The 18,335-nt window shown below is 45.8% G+C and overlaps 1 protein-coding gene across 1 annotated transcript in view; it reads left to right on the top strand.

Moving 5' to 3' along the window:
- VSTM5 (V-set and transmembrane domain containing 5) overlaps positions 1–15,225 on the top strand; it is a 32,770-nt gene extending 17,545 nt beyond the window's left edge. The window contains exons 2-4 of the mRNA XM_004265470.3: positions 10,170–10,496; positions 10,608–10,748; positions 10,879–15,225. Coding sequence (XP_004265518.1) covers positions 10,170–10,496; positions 10,608–10,748; positions 10,879–10,922 — 512 coding nt within the window. The 3' untranslated portion in view covers positions 10,923–15,225. The remainder of the gene's footprint in view (positions 1–10,169; positions 10,497–10,607; positions 10,749–10,878) is intronic.
- Positions 15,226–18,335: the final 3,110 nt, after the last annotated feature.

Here is an 18,335-nt window from a genome sequence, read left to right as displayed (position 1 = left end):
CTGCTACTTTGGGGTGGAATATTCTTTATATATCTATTAAGTGCCTCTGGTCTAATGTGTCATTTAAGGCCAGTATTTCCTTATTGATTTTCTGTCTGGATGATCTGTCCATTGACGTAGTGGGGTGTTAAAGTCCCCTACTGTTATTGTGGTACTGTCAATTTATCCCTTTATGTCTGTTAATATTTGTTTTATGTATTTAGGTGCTCCTATGTTGGGTGCATATATTTAGTGATCAAATAAGTAAGTACCTGTGAAGCAAAAAGCATGGGTCCTTAACCCCAGTCCCCTGCCTGTCTCACAGGTTGAGATAGTGCCTGTGAAGTACTTTGTCAATTGTGTATATGTGAATTACTGACATTATCAAATGTGAAAAATCTGGGACTCTGACCCAGTCTTGGCATTCATTTTATTTGTTGTTTTTCTTTAAGTAATTCACAAACTCACTAAAATATTCTAACTGATCAAAAGGATATAAAATGAAATGTAAAGCTTTCTTCCACCCCAGACACACAGTCCCCTCCCCAAAGACAACCATGGCACCTGATTTTTAGAATACCCTTTGTGAGATGTTCTGTGCATTTTATGGATAAACGTGCAGATCTCTGTGTGTGTGCGCACACGCATATATACATATCATTAGTTTATTCAAATGGAAACAGTCTCTGCACACTGTTCCGCTCTGTGCTTTTTCATTATTTTTGAGATCATCTAATATCAATGCATATAGATCTACCTCATTTTAAAAGTGCCGCTGTAGTATTCCCAAGTGTGAATATTGATAATTTATTTAACCAGTTCTGACTTAATAAGAAATATATATTTGGTCTCTGCTCCTGATTCCTGACACAGAGCTCCTAAAAAACCTAGTAATTTCCTGGATGATAGCAGCGATAGGACCATCTTTTGTTATAATATTTGGTCTTAGTCCCTGGTTCCAGACACATAAGCTTCTAAGACCCTTGGATTCTCCAGAGTGATGAGTGGGTTTTTTGTGGTTTCTTTTTTGTTTTTTTTTTTTGCAGTACACGGGCCTCTCACTGTCGTGGCCTCTCCCGTTGAGGAGCACAGGCTGCGGACACACAGGCTCAGCGGCCATGGCTCACGGGCCCAGCCACTCCGCGGCATGTGGGATCTTCCCAGACCGGGGCACGAACCCGTGTCCCATGCATCGGCAGGCGGATGCTCAACCACTGCACCACCAGGGAAGCCCAATGAGTGTTTTTTCGATTGTTAATGATGTGACTCTTGGAAGATGAGGGCTCGTTTGCAGAGAAACCAACCATGTGATTAGAAATTTGGAATTTTAGCCCCATCCCAGGAAGGGAGAAGGGCTGGGGATTGAGTTAATCACCAATTGCCAATGATGTAATCATGCCTATGTCATGGGATCTCCCCAAAAAACCCTAACTGAAGGGAGTTGGGAGAGCTTCTGGGCTGCTGAACACATGGAGGTATTGGGAGGGCAGTGTGGCCCAAGAGGACATGGGGGCTCCACGCTCCTTCCAACCTACCTTGCCCTGTGGCATCTCTTCCATGTGGCTGTTCCTGAGTTGTATCCCTTATAATAAAGTGCTCATAGTAAGTAAAGTGCTTTCCTGAGTTCTGTGAGCTGTTCTAGCAAATTATCAAACCTGAAGAGGGTGTCATGGGAACCTCCAATTTATACCCAGTTGGTCAGAAGTATAGGAAGCCTGGACTTGTGATTGATGTCTGAAATGGAGAGCAGTCTTGTGAGACTGAGCCCTTAACCTGTGGAGTCTGCACTAGCTTCAGGTAGTAAGTGTCAGAAGTGCACCTTGTGGAGTAAGAAACAGCTTTCCTTTACCTATGAACACATAGGTTGTCACCAGTCTTTTGCTACTGCAATTGACTATGCTGTGCTTCAGTGACAATATGTACACTTATAACTTTGCATCTATGTGCCCTTATTACTTGTAGGATAAGTTCCTAAAAGTAGCATTTCTGGGTCAAGAGGTATGTGCTATTTAATATTTCTATAGGTTTCAACATGTTGCCCTTCAAGCAGAATATACCCATTTATAATCTCCACAGTAATGATTGGGTATAACTTCTGCACACTCGTGGCAACATAATGTTATCAAACTTTCTCATTGTTCCCTGTCTGATAGCAGCCAAGTCATTCAGCTTTCCCAGCCTGGGTTTCACTGAGCTGTGATAAATGTGTATGACAGCTAGTGCTTAACAAGTGTTACCAGTAGAAACGGTGTCTCGCTATTTTGGAGTGATTTTTCTGGTTGGGGTACAAGTACAGGAACCCGATGAAGGAAAGCAGCCTGCCAGCCTCGATCTAAACCTGCGTCTGTCCATTTTGTTTGGGTTTGGCTGATATCTGGGTGACTTCCCAAGGCCATTATATGGCAATATGGGGGAGGGGGAGGAGCTCCCTCAGGGAGGAGCTGAGCTCTTTGATCTCTGAGTAACCAGGCACCAAGAGGGGGAATTACTACCTGAGCTAACAGGAGAGATAGGTACCCTGTAAATTGTATGCAAGTGTCGGTCATCAACACTAGTCATGGCATCTAAACCTGAAAGCCATTATTTGGGGTTTCTGTGTTGGCCCCTCATGAAGCTGTGTGTCTGAAATTCCAGGCTCGCTTGTTTCAGGAATGGCAGAAGTTAGGCAGGGACATGGATATATTAGTTGCAGCTTAAAACCATCCCATTTCTCCTCCTAGCTATTTGACTCTCAGCAAACTTGGGGCTGGGAAAGGGGTCTTGCCAGCTCTCCCTCAGCCAGACCTGTTGCCCCCTCAACTCAGTACAGATCCAACCCCTTACTTTCCTGATCTCTCCAAATGGGCAGCAGTTCAACAGGCAGGACATGCATATTTGTTTATTTTATTTATTTTATTTATGAAAGGAATTTTGCCTTTTTTAAAATTATTTATTTATTTATTTATGGCTGTGTTGGGTCTTCGTTTCTGTGCGAGGGCTTTCTCTAGTTGTGGCAAGCAGGGGCCACTCCTCATCGCGGTACACGGGGCTCTCACTATCGCGGCCTCTCTTGTTGCGGAGCACAGGCTCCAGACGCGCAGGCTCAGTAGTTGTGGCTCACGGGGCTAGTTGCTCCACGGCATGTGGGATCCTCCCAGACCAGGGCTCGAACCCGCGTCCCCTGCATTGGCAGGCAGGTTCTCAACCACTGCGCCACCAGGGAAGCCCTGTTTGTTTTTTATTCATTCTTTCATACAGGCATATCGTGAGCACCTACGAAGTGCCAGACCTGTGCTGGACACTGGTGTTTCTGAGATGAATCGGAAACAAGTTCTCCCAGCAAAGATCTCACAGTCTAGGGCAGATCTGCCACGCACCTGTGTGCTTCCTGCTGCTCCCACCACCCCGTCTCCCCAGTCCAGGCCAGAGACTGGCCCAGGTCTGGCCACACTCAGCACCTTAGGCTGTTCCCACCTGTTTGGGCTCCAGCCATGAGCTCTCCTGAAGGTGCATAGGACAAGCACATGCGGTGAGCCCAGGGCCGTGCAGGTGAGGTGTGTAGATGATAAAACTGTGAATTCTGCTGCCAGATTGCCCTTCCTGAAGCCCAGTTTAGAGCATGCCATGCTTCTACTTGAATGCCATCCTAGGGCCTCACTGCCCGCGGATAATTCCTTCGGTTGATCCCCAGCCTGTGACAGATTCCTCATGGTATAGCCCATCTTTGTTTCTTACTCACCAGGTCCCAAACATGAGGATCCATCATGCTCCTCTAGGTGGGCTCATTTCTTTCTTAGCTGGGATTGCCCTTCCTCCCTTTCAAAATCTTATTCTTTGGGCTTCTCTGGTGGCACAGTGGTTGAGAGTCCGCCTGCCGATGCAGGGGACACGGGTTCGTGCCCCGGTCTGGGAAGATCCCACATGCCGCGGAGCGGCTGGGCTCGTGAGCCATGGCCGCTGAGCCTGCGCATCCGGAGGCTGTGCTCCGCAACGGGAGAGGCCACAACAGTGAGAGACCCGCGTACCGCAAAAAAAAAAAAAAAAAAATCTTATTCTTCAAGCCTCAACTGTAATGATGTCTTCCCCATTCCCCAGCTCCTGCAAACATCCTGGCTTATTATCGGGACAGCTGAAGAATACCCTGATTTCCATCTCTACTCAGCCACTTACTGTGACATTGCACCAACTACCTAACCTCAGTGGCTTGACCTTGCTCCTCTCTAAAACGGGGGTGATGATATACTCTTCACCAGGCCAGTGCCCACGAGCCAGTGCCCTGCCATGGAGGAAGCGTGGCGAGTGTGGGGCTGGGCTCAATCACTGGTGGGCGGTCCCCACTAAAAAGGTGATGCGGTGAGATTGCTGACTCAAGCGAGATGTCTTCGGAAGGCAAAGGGTTAAGGGAAGAAGGGCTTTTGTCCTCTCTGTCTACCCAGAGCTGGCTGTCTCTACACCCCCACTGTGGAGCCCCCTTGGGTGCCTCAGAAATCAGCTGTTGTCTACCTTAGAGTTTTCTCTTTGCTCTTCAACGTTTCTTTGAGTCTCAGATGGGGTGACCAGCTGTCCTGTTTTGCCCATGACTGTCCTGATTTTAGCACTGAAACTCTTGAATCCTGGGAAGACTCTCAGCCCTGGGCAAACCATGAGGGTTGGTCACCTGAGGCTGGTGACACACTGACAGAGAGGGGTGAGCAGTGGGGACTGCAGCTCCTGGACGGGTACCTTGTGCTCAGCCCTGCTGGGCCTTACATGTGTTGTGTCCCCTCATCCTCACAGCCCTCCTCCTGAGGTTTCCCAGTCCTCATTCCACCGCGGAGGAAGCCGGGGCTCTCAGCAGTGAAGGCGCCGTCTCTAGGTCTCGACAGCTAAGAGGTCCCCAGGGTGAACCTGTGTGGATCTTCCCACATCAGGTATCTCCACCGCACCTCACCGCACCTGGAATAACCCTTTTGTGATGTGACTCATCACTTCACCAACCTGCTCCAGTACTTCTGAATTAGGACCCCTAAACTAGGCTTTCTGACTTCTAGTTTAGTTGCCTACGGTCTCGATAAGGATGCTGATGACTGACGATGGTGCTTGTTTCCTGGTTCTCATCTGATGATCACACTGGCTGGATAAGTGGCTTTCCAGATAAGTGAGATGAAAATGAGTTGTCCTGGGACTTCCCAGGTGACGCAGTGGTGAAGAATCTGCCTGCCAATGCAGGGGACACGGGTTCGAGCCCTGGTCGGGGAAGATCCCACATGCCGCGGAGCAACTAAGCCCGTGCGCCACAACTACTGAAGCCTGCGCACCTAGAGCCCGTGCTCCGCAACAAGAGAAGCCACCGCAATGAGAAGCCCGCGCACCGCAACAAAGAGTAGCCCCTGCTCGCCGCAACTAGAGAAAGCCCGCGCAGCAACGAAGACCCAACGCAACCAAAAAAAAAATAATAATAATAAATTAATTAATTTTTAAAAATGAGTTGTCTTGATTAAGGTGTATCCTCCATGGCAGGCAATATCTGTCTCCCCTTTAATTGATGCTGTTGTCCCCCCAAATTGTGGTATGAACAGTATTAACCTCTATTGTGATTTCAGGAGATATATCCTTCTTAAATAATACATTTTTAAAAGCAGCAAAATGCTACCTCTGTAATTTACTTGTAAGAAAAAGAGTAAGGATTACTCCTTTTAGATTAGATTAGAGTATTAGATTCCAGCCTGTTGCTCAGTAGCTGGCTTCACCTGCCTGGTACTTTCTCTTTGAATAGTTCCCAAGGGGTGTCACCAGCTCTAGGAAATCAGGCTTTCCAGAAGCCCTTTGGTTCAGGTTCCAGTGACTTCTGCCCTACTAATGTCTTCAGTTACGTGACCTCTTCCTTAAAGGAAGCACTTACATCTTTCTGGGAAATTGGTAGAATTTAGTTTTTCTCTTCTCTCCACATAGAATTCAAGTAAAGATGAAAAGCAAGGTAAACTTTTAAACTTTAAACTTTGCTCACCAGATATCTTGGTCTAATCAGGAGAACTTTAAATGATTTTTAAAACATTGTTTTATTATCAATTTAATCAATGTGAAAATGCAAAATGATATAAATGTATAACTTGGAAAATTTCTGGTGCCGTCCAATCTCTAACGGATAATCCCTGTTAATATAGCATATATTACTCCAACACTTTTCCATACTAAATATATACATATTAGCACATAGTTACACAAATGTAAGTAAGATCATAGCATATTGTTTTATTTTTTTTTTGCGATACGCGGGCCTCTCACTGTTGTGGCCTCTCCCGTTGCGGAGCACAGGCTCCGGACGCGCAGGCTCAGCGGCCATGGCTCACGGGCCTAGCTGCTCCGCAGCATGTGGGATCTTCCCGGACCGGGGCACGAACCCGTGTCCCCTGCATTGGCAGGCGGACTCTCAACCACTGCGCCACCAGGGAAGCTCTATAAATTTATTTTTTAACTGAGTAACATGTCATAGACATCTTCCCTTGTCTGCACAAAGTTCATTCTTGTTCAGGGCTGCCTGGCATCCATTGTACACGTAAAATCTGATTTATTGCACCAACCTCCTTGAGTAGAACATTTGAGCCAGGTCTGACTATTGGCCTAGCCACTAAGTTTCTCTGGACTTGTTCGGGAATGATTTTAGCATGAGGTGCAGGAGTGGTTACTCATTAATTCAACTTTTTGAACAGTTGACAAGCAGTTTGCCTTTAAACTCTTGGAACTGTTCATGTTCCATCTTTGCCATAGACCATTTATTCCTACTTCTATGTGTCAGGAAGAAGAGGAGCTCTTTGTTCCTAAAACCTAGTTAAATGCCTGATTAATTTGTCAGATTAGGAAGAGGGTTTTCTAGTCAAAAGAAAATATAGAAGCTAACAAGGACCAGTTGGGCAGCTTCCAGCTGTGTCAGCATCTGAGAAACTTGGGCATGTTATTTTTGTTTTTCAGTTTTGCCATTTCTTGGGACGAAATAACTGAAAGGCTCAAAATGGAGGTCCCTAAGTCTATTAAAAGGGCTGCTACTCTCCCAGGAGACTGGTCTGTCAGTAACCTTGACTAACATGGTTAACACAGGATGTACATGTAATACAAATAGTTGATGATCGAGATTTGTCATTAGTTCTAAGTATGGTTTTCCAAATCTGACGGTAATCATAATCCCAGCTGCTCATATGTGAGGTCAGGGAAATCAGAAAATATAGATAAATAGATGATAGATCAGTAGTCACCAAGTAGAGTGGAAAAACTGTGGGTTTTGAAACAGACAGAACTGCATGCAAATCCCACCTTTGCCATTTCCTAGCTACATGGGCATGTTGCTGACTCCTGTAAAAAATAAAAGAGAAGGATTTTAAAATAGATAATAAAGCAATGGACACATAAAGCCTTAAGTAAATTACAGTTCTCTTTGCTACGTGTGTATAAGCTTTTAGATGTGCCTAATTTTTCAAACCACCCAAGCAGCAACATTTCTATCAGATCGGCTTGCCTTCTTGCTGCTATAATTAGTCATTCACTTATTCATTCAACAAACGTTTATTGGCCAATCACTATGTGTCAGGCATTGTGCTGGGTACAGGGAACACTGAGATGAAGAAAGTACCTAATTCCTGCCCTCCAAGAGCTGACCTGGAACTTGACCTCTGTTTTCTACCTGAGAGAGAGAGAGAGAAAAAGCAAATGCGACAAAATGTTAATAATTGGTGAGTTTAGGAGAGGGTATATAGATGTTAATTGTACTTGGCTTTCAATCTTCCTGTGAGTTTAACATTTTTTAAAATAGGGTTGGGGAGAAAATATTTTTCTGTTACGTGGCAGCTGTAATTTTTTTTTTTTTTTTTTTTTTGGCCATGATGGTTCTTAGCTGCAGCATGCGGGATCTTCATTGCGGCATTCAGGATCTTTCGTTGAGGCGCACAGGCTTCTCTCTAGTTGTGCTGTGCAGGCTCAGCAGTTGCGGCACACGGGCTGTCTAGTTGTGACGTGTGGGCTCCAGAGTGAGCGGGCTCGGTAGTTGTGGCGCACAGGCTTAGTTGCCCCATGGCATATGGGACCTTAGTTCCCCGACCAGGGATTGAACCTGTGTCCCCTGCATTGCAAGGCAGATTCTTAACCATTGGACCACCAGGGAAGTTCCGGCAGCTATAACTCTTGAAAGCCATTATTACCTCCCAGTTTTTCAGCATGGAACTTATCGGATTATCTCCAGCCACTTAGCCGAGCCTTAGGAGAGGGATGGTAATGGGATATCCTGGGGATGGGAGAGGACAATGAGAAAAGTCTGGAAAAGTAACAGGCATGGCTACCTGGAGCCACACAGCAGGGGCCCAGGGGCAACTGGGCACCCAAAGGGTGAGGGGCTAAACAGGAAGTAGAAGTGGAAACAGAGGCATGGGCTCCAGCTTGAATCCTGCCCTATTCACTATCCAGTCTCCAGCCAGCCCTGACCGTTCTCTGTGTGGGGAGGGTGGAGGTGGAGGGAATTTGTCACATTCTGTACCCTTAACTGCCAGCCACTGAGCTTTGACTTGAGCATAGAGGTTAAATATCTGACCTTTGGAGTCAGCAGCCCTTGTGTGGATCTCAGCCTTGCAGGGTCAACCTGGACAAGCTACTTAATCCTGTTGACACTGAAGTTTCTTATATCCTTGATGGAATTGTAGTGGGTTGTGTGACACTTTAATGACGTGGCGTGTGTAAAGCAGTTAGCGCAGGGCCTGTGCATGGTACCTACTTAATAAAATATTTCGTGACATATATTATCTTAGCCAGTGGCTCTACTGTTCATCTATACACTCGTGCAGAAATCTCGGCTTGATGCCTCTTTGCCTCGCCCACTGCCACAGCTAGTTATCAGCACGTTCTGTCCTCTTTACTTCCAACTGCATCCTAAATCAGACCACCTTTCACTGTCTCCAAGGCTATGTCTCCATCTCCTATCTAGTCTCTGCGGCAGCCACCTGACTGTTCTTCCTGCCTCCACTGTGGCCCCCTCACCCCCAGATGCTCTCCACAGCGGACTTTCTCAAGCTTAATGGAGAATGTCACCTTCCCACCTAAGCCTTCCTATGGCTTCCCATCGCCCTTGAGTAAAACCCACCCCTGACTCTCACGTCTTGACCCAAGTCCTGCCTAGCTCTCCAGCCTTGTCTCCTGAACTCGCCCCATGGCTCCCTGCATCCTGCGTTTTGGCCTTCTTTCTGTCCCTCAGACATACCAGTTCACTCTCACCTCACTCTCTGTAGTTGTTCCCTCTGCCTGAAACATGTGTCTTCACGTGGCTACCTCCTCGACCTCCCTGTCGTTTGGGTCCCGGTTCATTTCCTCAGCGAGGTCCTCTCTGACCATCCTGTCTCATGCTGTGTACCACCTCCATCCCCACCCGCCACTAGTACCCTATTTTATTATCTTTAAAGCACTTGTTATCTAAAATGATCTCATGTGTTTATTTAACCCTTGTGTGTCTCCCTTATACAATGGAAGCTCTAGGGAATAGTGAAGAGTAACCATGTGTTTTGTTCACTGTCCTAGCTTGGGCTGCCATAACAAAATACCACAGACTGGGGGCCTTAAGCAACAGAAATTTATTTTCGCACAGTTTGGGGGCTGGAAAGTCCAAGATCAAGGTTCTGGCAGGGTTTGGTTTCCGAGGAGAACTCTCTTCCTGGCTTGTAGACAGCTGCTTTCTCACTGTGACCTCAAATGGTCCTTTCTCCATATGAGCCCATGGAGAGAGAATGAGAGAGAGAGAGACTCTTCTTATGAAGACACCAATCCAGGGGACTTCCCTGGCTGTCCAGTGGTTAAGACTCCGTGCTTCCAATGAAGGGGACTCAGGTTTGATCCCTGGTTGAGGAACTAAGATCCCACATGCCATTCGGCATGGCAGGAAAAAAAAAAAGACATCCAACTGGAGCAGGGCCCCACCCTTATGACCTCATTTAACCCTAATTACTTCCTTAGAGACCCCATCTCCAAATACAGCCACACTGGGGGGTTAGGGCTTCAACATAGAAAATGGGGGGGGGGGACGGATACAAACATTCAGTCCATGACATTCACCATTGTAGCATCAGCATTGGAACCTAGAAGAGAGCCTGGCATGTGATAGGCACTCAGTAAATGCGTGCTAAATAAATGAATGTGTTACAGAAGTTCACTTCACTGTGAGTCCATGTGAGTGGTGCCAAGTCTAGCACTCCATCCCGCAGGTCAGGGCGTGTCCCTGTACATTCCCCAGGCAGCCATCAATGCCACGGTGGAAGAGGACATCCTGCTGTCGGTTGCATACTCCTGCCACGGCATCCCCACTATCGAATGGAAGTATACGTCCAACTGGGGAGTGCAGAAGATCGTGGAGTGGAAGCCAGGGACTCAGGCCAACATCTCCCAAAGCCACAAGGACAGGGTCTGCACCTTCGACAACGGCTCCATCCAGCTCTTCAGTGTGGGTGTGAGGGATTCTGGCTACTACGTCATCACGGTGACCGAGCACCTGGGGAGCAGTCAGTTTGGCACCATCGTGCTGCACGTGTCGGGTAAGACACCCCCAGGGGCCCCGGCGCCTCTCAGAACTGTGAGTGTGCGGAGGCCGACTTCACGATATTAAAAGAGACGTTATCTCCCCCTCCCCTCCCCCCGCCCCGTAGAGATCCTCTATGAAGACCTCCACTTTGTCGCTGTCTTCCTTGTTCTTCTCGCTGCCGTGGCTGCAGTGTTAATCAGCCTCATGTGGGTTTGTAATAAGTGTGCGTATAAATTCCAGAGGAAGAGAAGACACAAGCTCAAAGGTAATTCTCTGGGCCTTGTGATAATCGATTCATGGCTTGGATGGCCAAAGGTGGCCCTTGTCATCTTGTTCTCACCAAGAAACCACCCCCGGCCGATTGGCAACTCATGGATGTGTCTTTTGCTTTGCAGAAAGCACAACAGAGGAGATCGAGCTGCAAGATGTGGAGTGTTAGCCAAGGCTGGGCCCAGTTACATTCCTACCTCAAGAGGAAAACGTTATCTCCCAACGAAAGGAGCAAACAGGCCAGTCCACCCCGAGCCTCTGTGCCACACACTGGTTCCTGATGGGACAGCTGGATGTTGGCAAGGTTGACTGCCTGAGCTGGACTCTGGATTGGACGAAGGCAGTTCCAGTGGCATGGAGTTCAAAGAGGAGAGGGGTGGAGGCTCTGAGCCAGAGCTGTGCTTGGCCGCGGCTCCCGGGCCATGCGGACGCATCAGCGGTGGCCCCGTGCAGGCCCTGGCTGCTTCCTCACTACGCTCTGCTCTGGCGGGGTGATGGCCATTGGAGGGGTCCCCGTACCAGAGGCCAGAGTATTTCCGAATCACGTGTGCAGCCAGCACCACAAGCAGCTCTCTGTGCTCCGGTCTTCTCTGCCTGTGGCCTCCTCCAACCCGTTGCTGTGGGAGCTATTGTGAGAGCTGAGGCATTAGAGCACCTGCTTAGAGCAGGGGAAGGACCCCCCCCCCCACTCCGTGGCCTGGAGCTGAGTTTAATTTGTTCCACGGGGACCAGCATTGGGAACAAGGAATAGGGAGAAAATTATCTTTCTCGTTCTCTCTTACTCCAATGTTCATTAGATTTTCCCCTTCTACGGCCCCAGCGTAGGCCAGTGTGAGGAACAGTTCATCTCCACCATGGGCAGAGTCTGGCTTCCAAATGGCCTCCTGACAAGCTGGGTGACACTACCTGTGTGAAGGCTGGGCCTGCACGGTGGGAGGGACAACTGGAAAGTCAGCGCGGGCTTCGAATCTGTCCCCCTCAGCCACTCACACTTCCTGTCAAGTCAGAGCCTTGCTTGCTGCCAACCGGGCTGAGGAACACTGGACCCTCACCTACCTCACCCTCAGCGTATCAAGTGAGGCCCACAGTAGCACAGAGCGCTCCGAGCAACGGAAGGAAAGCACGAGGACTCTTCCAGAGCCTAGAAAGCAATAAGCACTATGTTGAGTCCTGGAAAATGTAAAATACCCTGGGGTATTGGGGCTCCAGGGGAAAGTGGGGACTGGATCACAGCCGGCCTTGGTCGTTATTCTCTGAAGTTGTTGGCCACCGCGTTTGCCTGAGTTTCTCCATCCCAGCTTCCTTTCGGCAAGCTCTAAAGCAGGCGTGAATTTATCTTCCATTCTCTTTTCCCTCTCCAACATTCTTAGCTACAGATCAAAGGTACCATCCCGATTATTGGTGGAATTTGAGCTTAGTAGCTGTGTCCCCAGCCCTCAGCTGCAAATTTACCCACACAAACATGAAGGAGAGCCAGAACATTCTCTTCTCCCTCTCTTCAAGTCCCCAATATCCACATCTTTTCCAGAAGTTACCTGGAGGCGTTAGTATGAGGCTTTTTTCCCTGAATACTGAATCCGGGGTTACAGGAAGGGATCTTTTGGGGCTATCAGTGATCTAGAGCAGAGCTCCAAAGGCACTACTTGACTCAGAAGGTGAGAGAGCAGTTGATCTACACGACCGATTCGTAGCCTAAGTATGTGACACACAGAAGGGTCTCACCTCAGGCCACCTCCTGGACACATGTGTAAACACACACACCTGCACCCTTTTCCCTGGACAGCAATCAGAGGAACCAGACCTATGCCACGAAGGATGGGTTTCTTATACTGGTCTCCAGTGCCGGGAAGAAGCAGGATAGGTGCCAGAGAGGGTCAAGGATAATCTGATCATTTCTTTGTCCTTTATCACACAGCACACCCATCAGCAGGAAACCGGACTGGATCTGGGTAGCTGCTAGAGCCTCTGTCCTCTTGACACTACCTGCTTTCCAGAACTCTACCTCTCAGCTTATGAGAAGTCAGGGGTGGTAATCTTTGGAATAAAAGGAGAAATGGAAAAGAACACCCAGCGAGAGGCACAAACCCAGATGTAAATTAAATCTGTGCCCCGCCCCGCCCCAAATCTTCATGGAAGTTTATTCGCTCAGCTTTCCGTGTCTTTATTTTGCACTTTTAAGCTCCCCCCATCTTGAATATTCCTGTGGAAAGTTCTTGATTCTTGAGCCTGGGGGTTTTGTCTATTTAAAAAAAAAAGAAAATGTTAAATCCTAGAGGTTTAGCCACTGAACATGTTAAACTATAAGTTATGTTTCAAGCTGTGAGGAGGAAAAAAAAAAAAGTTTTAAAGACTGAAATAAAGCCTGCAAACAAAGCTCTGGCCCTTTGTGTGTGAGCCCATCCCTGCGGAGAACTCAGAGGCCCTGGGAGAGGTTTCCATCAGCTGTAGACAGAAGCCAAACCCTCAGCCACAGCCAGGGACCTGACAGGTTTTTTTCATGACAATGGAATTAATCACATTGATTGTAACCATAAACATTCTTCAGCAATTCAGAAAAGCCACACTTCATTAGCGCCATTATTCTCCCCTGTATTGTAACCAGAAGACTAATTTGAAGTTCTTCCTTCCGGAATGTGACTTGTGATTTAATAGAGTCCTTCCTGCTTCTAGAAGGGGCTGAAACGAGGATGCGGCAGTTGTTATCACCTCATTCAACGGAGGCCAGAACTTTCGTGCTTTGTCGACAGAATGTCCTTTCAGAGATTGTGATCTAAGAAACCCAAAAGGGACACACAGTTCTTTCTCATTTCATGGTGTTCCAGGTATGCAAGGATTGCTGAAACAAAGCACCCCTGTCCTCTGGAGCCCGCATGAGATGCTAAATACTCCACAAGACTTCACGCTTGCTCTGATTTGAAATGGTACCACACAAAGCTGAGGAGCTAAGGCAGTGAGAGATAAGAAGGTTACCAGGATATCTTGCTCAGTGCAGGGATGTAGAGACAAGCCCTGAGAGAGGATAGGGTTTGGAAAGGCTAGATAACTGTAATGAGGACAGAGAAGACGTGGCAGAATAGAATGTTAGGAGATGGAACCAAGAGGAACCAAATGTGATGGGGTGAAACCCCAGGGCCCAGATGCAAATACAGCCCCCTTTGACAACAGGGGAGGGGAGACTGGGGGAAGGGAAACCCTCTCTGTCATCAGCCTTTATATATCCAGCATGTTTCTTCGCCCAGTTTCCAGGGAAGCCTCAGACGCCTCTAGTTTACTGAAAGCAGAGCAAATTCCTGTGGTAGTTGATAGTGTGTCGATCCAGAGCTCAGCTTCTATTAAGGGACAGTGTGAGTCTCCAGCACATGCACCTCTCTGCACACCCATAACCCATCCCCACTGTCAACTTTTCCAAACCCTGAGAACATGGGTACTGAGTCCACTATTTCCACTGCCTTTTATTTTATTTTAATTTTTTATTAAATTTTTTTATTGGAGTGTAATTGATTTACAATGTTGTGTTATTTTCAGGTGTACAGCAAAGTGAATGTTATATATCAGTTATATATATATATATCTCCATTGTTTTTCAGATTCTTTTCCCATATAGGTTATTAGAGAATACTGAGTAGTGTTCCCTGTGCTATACAGTAGATCCTTATTAGTTATCTATTTTATATATAGTAGTGTGTATATGTTAATCCCAATCTCCTAATTTATCCCTTCCCCCCATGTTTCCCCTTTGGTAACCAGAAGTTTGATTTTGAGATCTGTGAGTCTGTTTCTCTTTTGTGTCATTTTTAAATTAGATTCTACATGTAAGTGATATCTCCACTGCCTTTATTTATTTTAAAAAATATTTATTTATTTATTTATTTGGCTACGCCAGGTCTTAGCTGCAGCACGCGGGATTTTTATTTGCAGCATGCGAACTCTTAGTTGCGGCACGTGGGATCTAGTTGCTCCCTGACCAGGGATCCAACCCGGGCCCCCTGCATTGGGAGTCTTAGCCACTGGACCACCAGGGAAGTCCTTCCACTTCCTTTTCAACATTAGGTGGGTGTTTGGTTTAATTACAAAGGGGATGAATCGTTCTTTAAAATTAAAATGATATTGGAGTCCATATATAAAGTAAAAAGTAAAAGTTCTCTCTCCTTTTTTCCTATGCAATAGTTAAATTCGGGTGTATCCTTCTAGACTTGCTCACGCATATATGGAAATATCTGTCTATATATACATGGACCACAATATACATATTTAATCTATTTTCTTTTTAGGCAAATGGGATTCTATTATACACATTACCCTACAACTTGCTTGTTCTCCCTTAATGTTACTTGGGCATTATTTCATGTCTCTGCCTATTCCTAAATATTCTTATTGCCTCCACAATGCAATTCATAGCATGGATACATTGTAATTGTTCACTGAAAAATTTTATTTCAAATGGTATATACAAAAATAAATATCTTGGGCAACCTTCCTATCACATCAGACTTGTTCCTTCAGCCAAGATGGCTTCCACTTGTTAACTAAGGTGCTCAACTCCATTGCCTATGAATCTCTTCCTCTTTCAGGAAATTCAATGCTTTATAATATTAAAAAATTTTTTTTGAAATATAGTTGATTTACAATGTTGTGTTAGTTTCAAGTGTACAGCAAAGTGATTCAGTCATACACATATATATTCTTCAGATTCTTTTCTGCAATAGGTTATTACAAGATATTGAATATAGTTCCTTGTGCTATACAGTAGGTCCTTGTTGTTTACCTATTTTATATATAGTAGTGTGTATATGGTTTTTTTCTTCTTTGTTTTTGCTGTGCTGCACAGCTTGTGGGAGCTTAGTCCCCCAATCAGGGACTGAACCCATACCCCCTGCAGTGGAAGCGTGGAGCCCTAACCACTGGACTGCCAGGGAATTCCCAGTAGTGTGTATATGCTAATCCCAAACTCCTAATTTATCAACCCCTCTCCCCGCCTTCCCTTTTGGTAACCATAAAATTGTTTTCTATGTCTGAAGTCTGTTTCTGCTTTGTAAATAAGTTCATTTGTATCATATTTTTAGATTTCACAAATAAGTGATATCATATGATATTTGTCTTTCTCTGAGTTACTTCACTTAGTATGATAATCTCTAGGTCCTTTCATGTTGCTTCAAATGGCATTATTTCATTCTTTTTTTATGGCTGAGTAATATTCCATTGTGTGTGTATATGTGTGTGTGTGTGTGTGTGTATATATATATATATATACACATCTTCTTTATCCATTCATCTATTGATGGACAATTAGGTTGCTTTCATGTCTTGGCTATTGTAAATAGTGCTGCAATGAACATTGGGGTGCATGTATATTTTTGAATTTTGGTTTTCTTCAGGTATATGCCCAGGAGTGGGATTGCTGGATCATATGGTAGCTCTAATTTTAGTATTTTAAAGAACCTCCATACTGTTCTCCATAGTGGCTGTATTAATTTACATTCCCATCAACAGTGTAGGAGGATTTCCTTTTCTCCACACCCTCTCCAGCATTTATTATTTGTAGACTTTTTGATAATGGCCCTTCTAACAGGTGTGAGGTGATACGTCATTGTAGTTTTCATTTGCATTTCTCTAATAATTAGCGATGTTAAGCACCTTTTCATGTGCCTGTTGGCCATTGGTATGTTTTCTTTAAAGAAATTTATTTAGGTCTTCAGCCCATTTTTTGATTGGGTTGTTTGTTTTTTTGAATGTTTTGTAATATTGGTGGGTTTTATCTAAAGTTTAGCAAAGACTGAATGTTGGGAGAAGGAGAAAGAGCACTACTAATGTACAATCAAAAGATTTAGCTTGGGCTTCCCTGGTGGTGCAGTGGTTGCGAGTCTGCCTGCTGATGCAGGGGACACGGGTTCGTGCCCCGGTCCGGGAAAATCCCACATGCCGCGGAGCGGCTAGGCCCGTGAGCCATGGCCGCTGAGCCTGCGCGTCCAGAGCCTGTGCTCCGCAACGGGAGAGGCCACAATGGTGAGAGACCCACGTACTGAGGAAAAAAAAAAAAAAAAAGATTTAGCTTCAGATTTGACCTTATCAAGTGCACCCACAGGTAGGTTAAATTCTTTTGATGCAAGACTCCTGGTTGTTCAGGCAGTTCTGTCCCTAAATATGCTAGGAAGTACTTTTCCCTCAGGTACCTCATGGTTTGAAAAGACTTTTTCTTACTAAACAAAGTGAACTTATTAAATAATAATTAAGTTTCCTGTTTTTATTCAATAACAATGCATAAATACCAGTTAGAATTCCCGGTCAACATGAGATTATCAGGAATACCACTTTGATTTCATGGTGTTCTGGCAAAGAAATCTGATGGTGAAGTTTTAAAGGATAAATATATGATTTCTGTGAGGCTTGTTACCAGAGATCAGAGCTCTCTCTTACTGCCTCTTTGGGTCTCAAGGGGATCGGGATGGGACTACATGTAAAGAAGGTTAAAAGAGAAGCCATGAATAGAGTGGAGGAAGAGATTCTGCCACTGGCCTAATCTCCTTGGTATACTCACTAAGTTATCAGGAAGTTTTCCAGATTATACGTTACTTTTCTATCTCAAACTTCTCCCTCATCTACCAAATTTCAGGCCAAGTACAGTCTGTTCTACAAAGCTCACAATCAGTAAATAGGGAAACGAGGACAGTATAACATGGAAGTTTTTCTGGTGCGTAAGCTAGGAAGCCGGAATACCGGGAGTAGAAAAACTCCTCAGCCATTTGAGCTCAACGTTTAGAGAAGTAAAAATGAGTGCCTGCGTCTGGGACCCCTCTAGCATAATTTTAGTCATTCTTTCAGATGTTTAGATTGGTCTCAGTTTTTCACTTTTACAGACCTCCCTGATAATCCTTACACAATGATCTTTGTGAAGTATGTCTATAGGATAAATTTCTGGAAGTGAACTTGCAGATAGGAAATAGCAAACTTTAAAGCAAAGACCCAGCTCTGGTCACTGACTTTTTTTTTTTTTTTTTTTTTTTTGCGTTACGCGGGCCTCTCACTGCTGTGGCCTCTCCCGTTGTGGAGCACAGGCTCCGGACGCGCAGGCTCAGCGGCCATGGCTCACAGGCCCAGCCACTCCGTGGCATGTGCAATCTTCCCGGACCGGGGCACGAACCCGTGTCCCCTGCATCGGCAGGCGGACTCTCAACCACTGCACCACCAGGGAAGCCCTGGTCACTGACTTTTGAGTAGCACTTGTGTCACTGTGTTTGCAGCTTCGAAGAGACAGGGTTTCTCCATGGTGAACTTCGTCTTAGTTCCCATCCTAAAGTGAGATTCAGAGACTTGAATGTAGCTCCAAGTATTTAAGGTATCAACAAAGAACAGGAGTAGGAAAGTAAAAGTGAATGAAAGACCAAGAGAGAGGGTGTAGAGAGAGGTCAACCACAGAGAGTGGCTTTAAAAATAAACTGGAGAAAACAAATCTTCCACCCACAAATGCGCTACCTGTCTTTACCATTTGTAAATTTGAATATAGGACATGCTAAAACATTTTCTCCTAATGATAAATAAACATAAAGCTGATGTCTTAACCATTTTTCCAACTTCTAATTAGCTC

This window comes from Orcinus orca, chromosome 8 (genome assembly GCF_937001465.1).
Source record: "Orcinus orca chromosome 8, mOrcOrc1.1, whole genome shotgun sequence".
NCBI classification, from domain to species: domain Eukaryota; kingdom Metazoa; phylum Chordata; class Mammalia; order Artiodactyla; family Delphinidae; genus Orcinus; species Orcinus orca.
The sequence above is the reverse complement of the archived record's forward strand: the minus strand, read 5'-3'. Positions and strand labels throughout refer to the sequence as shown.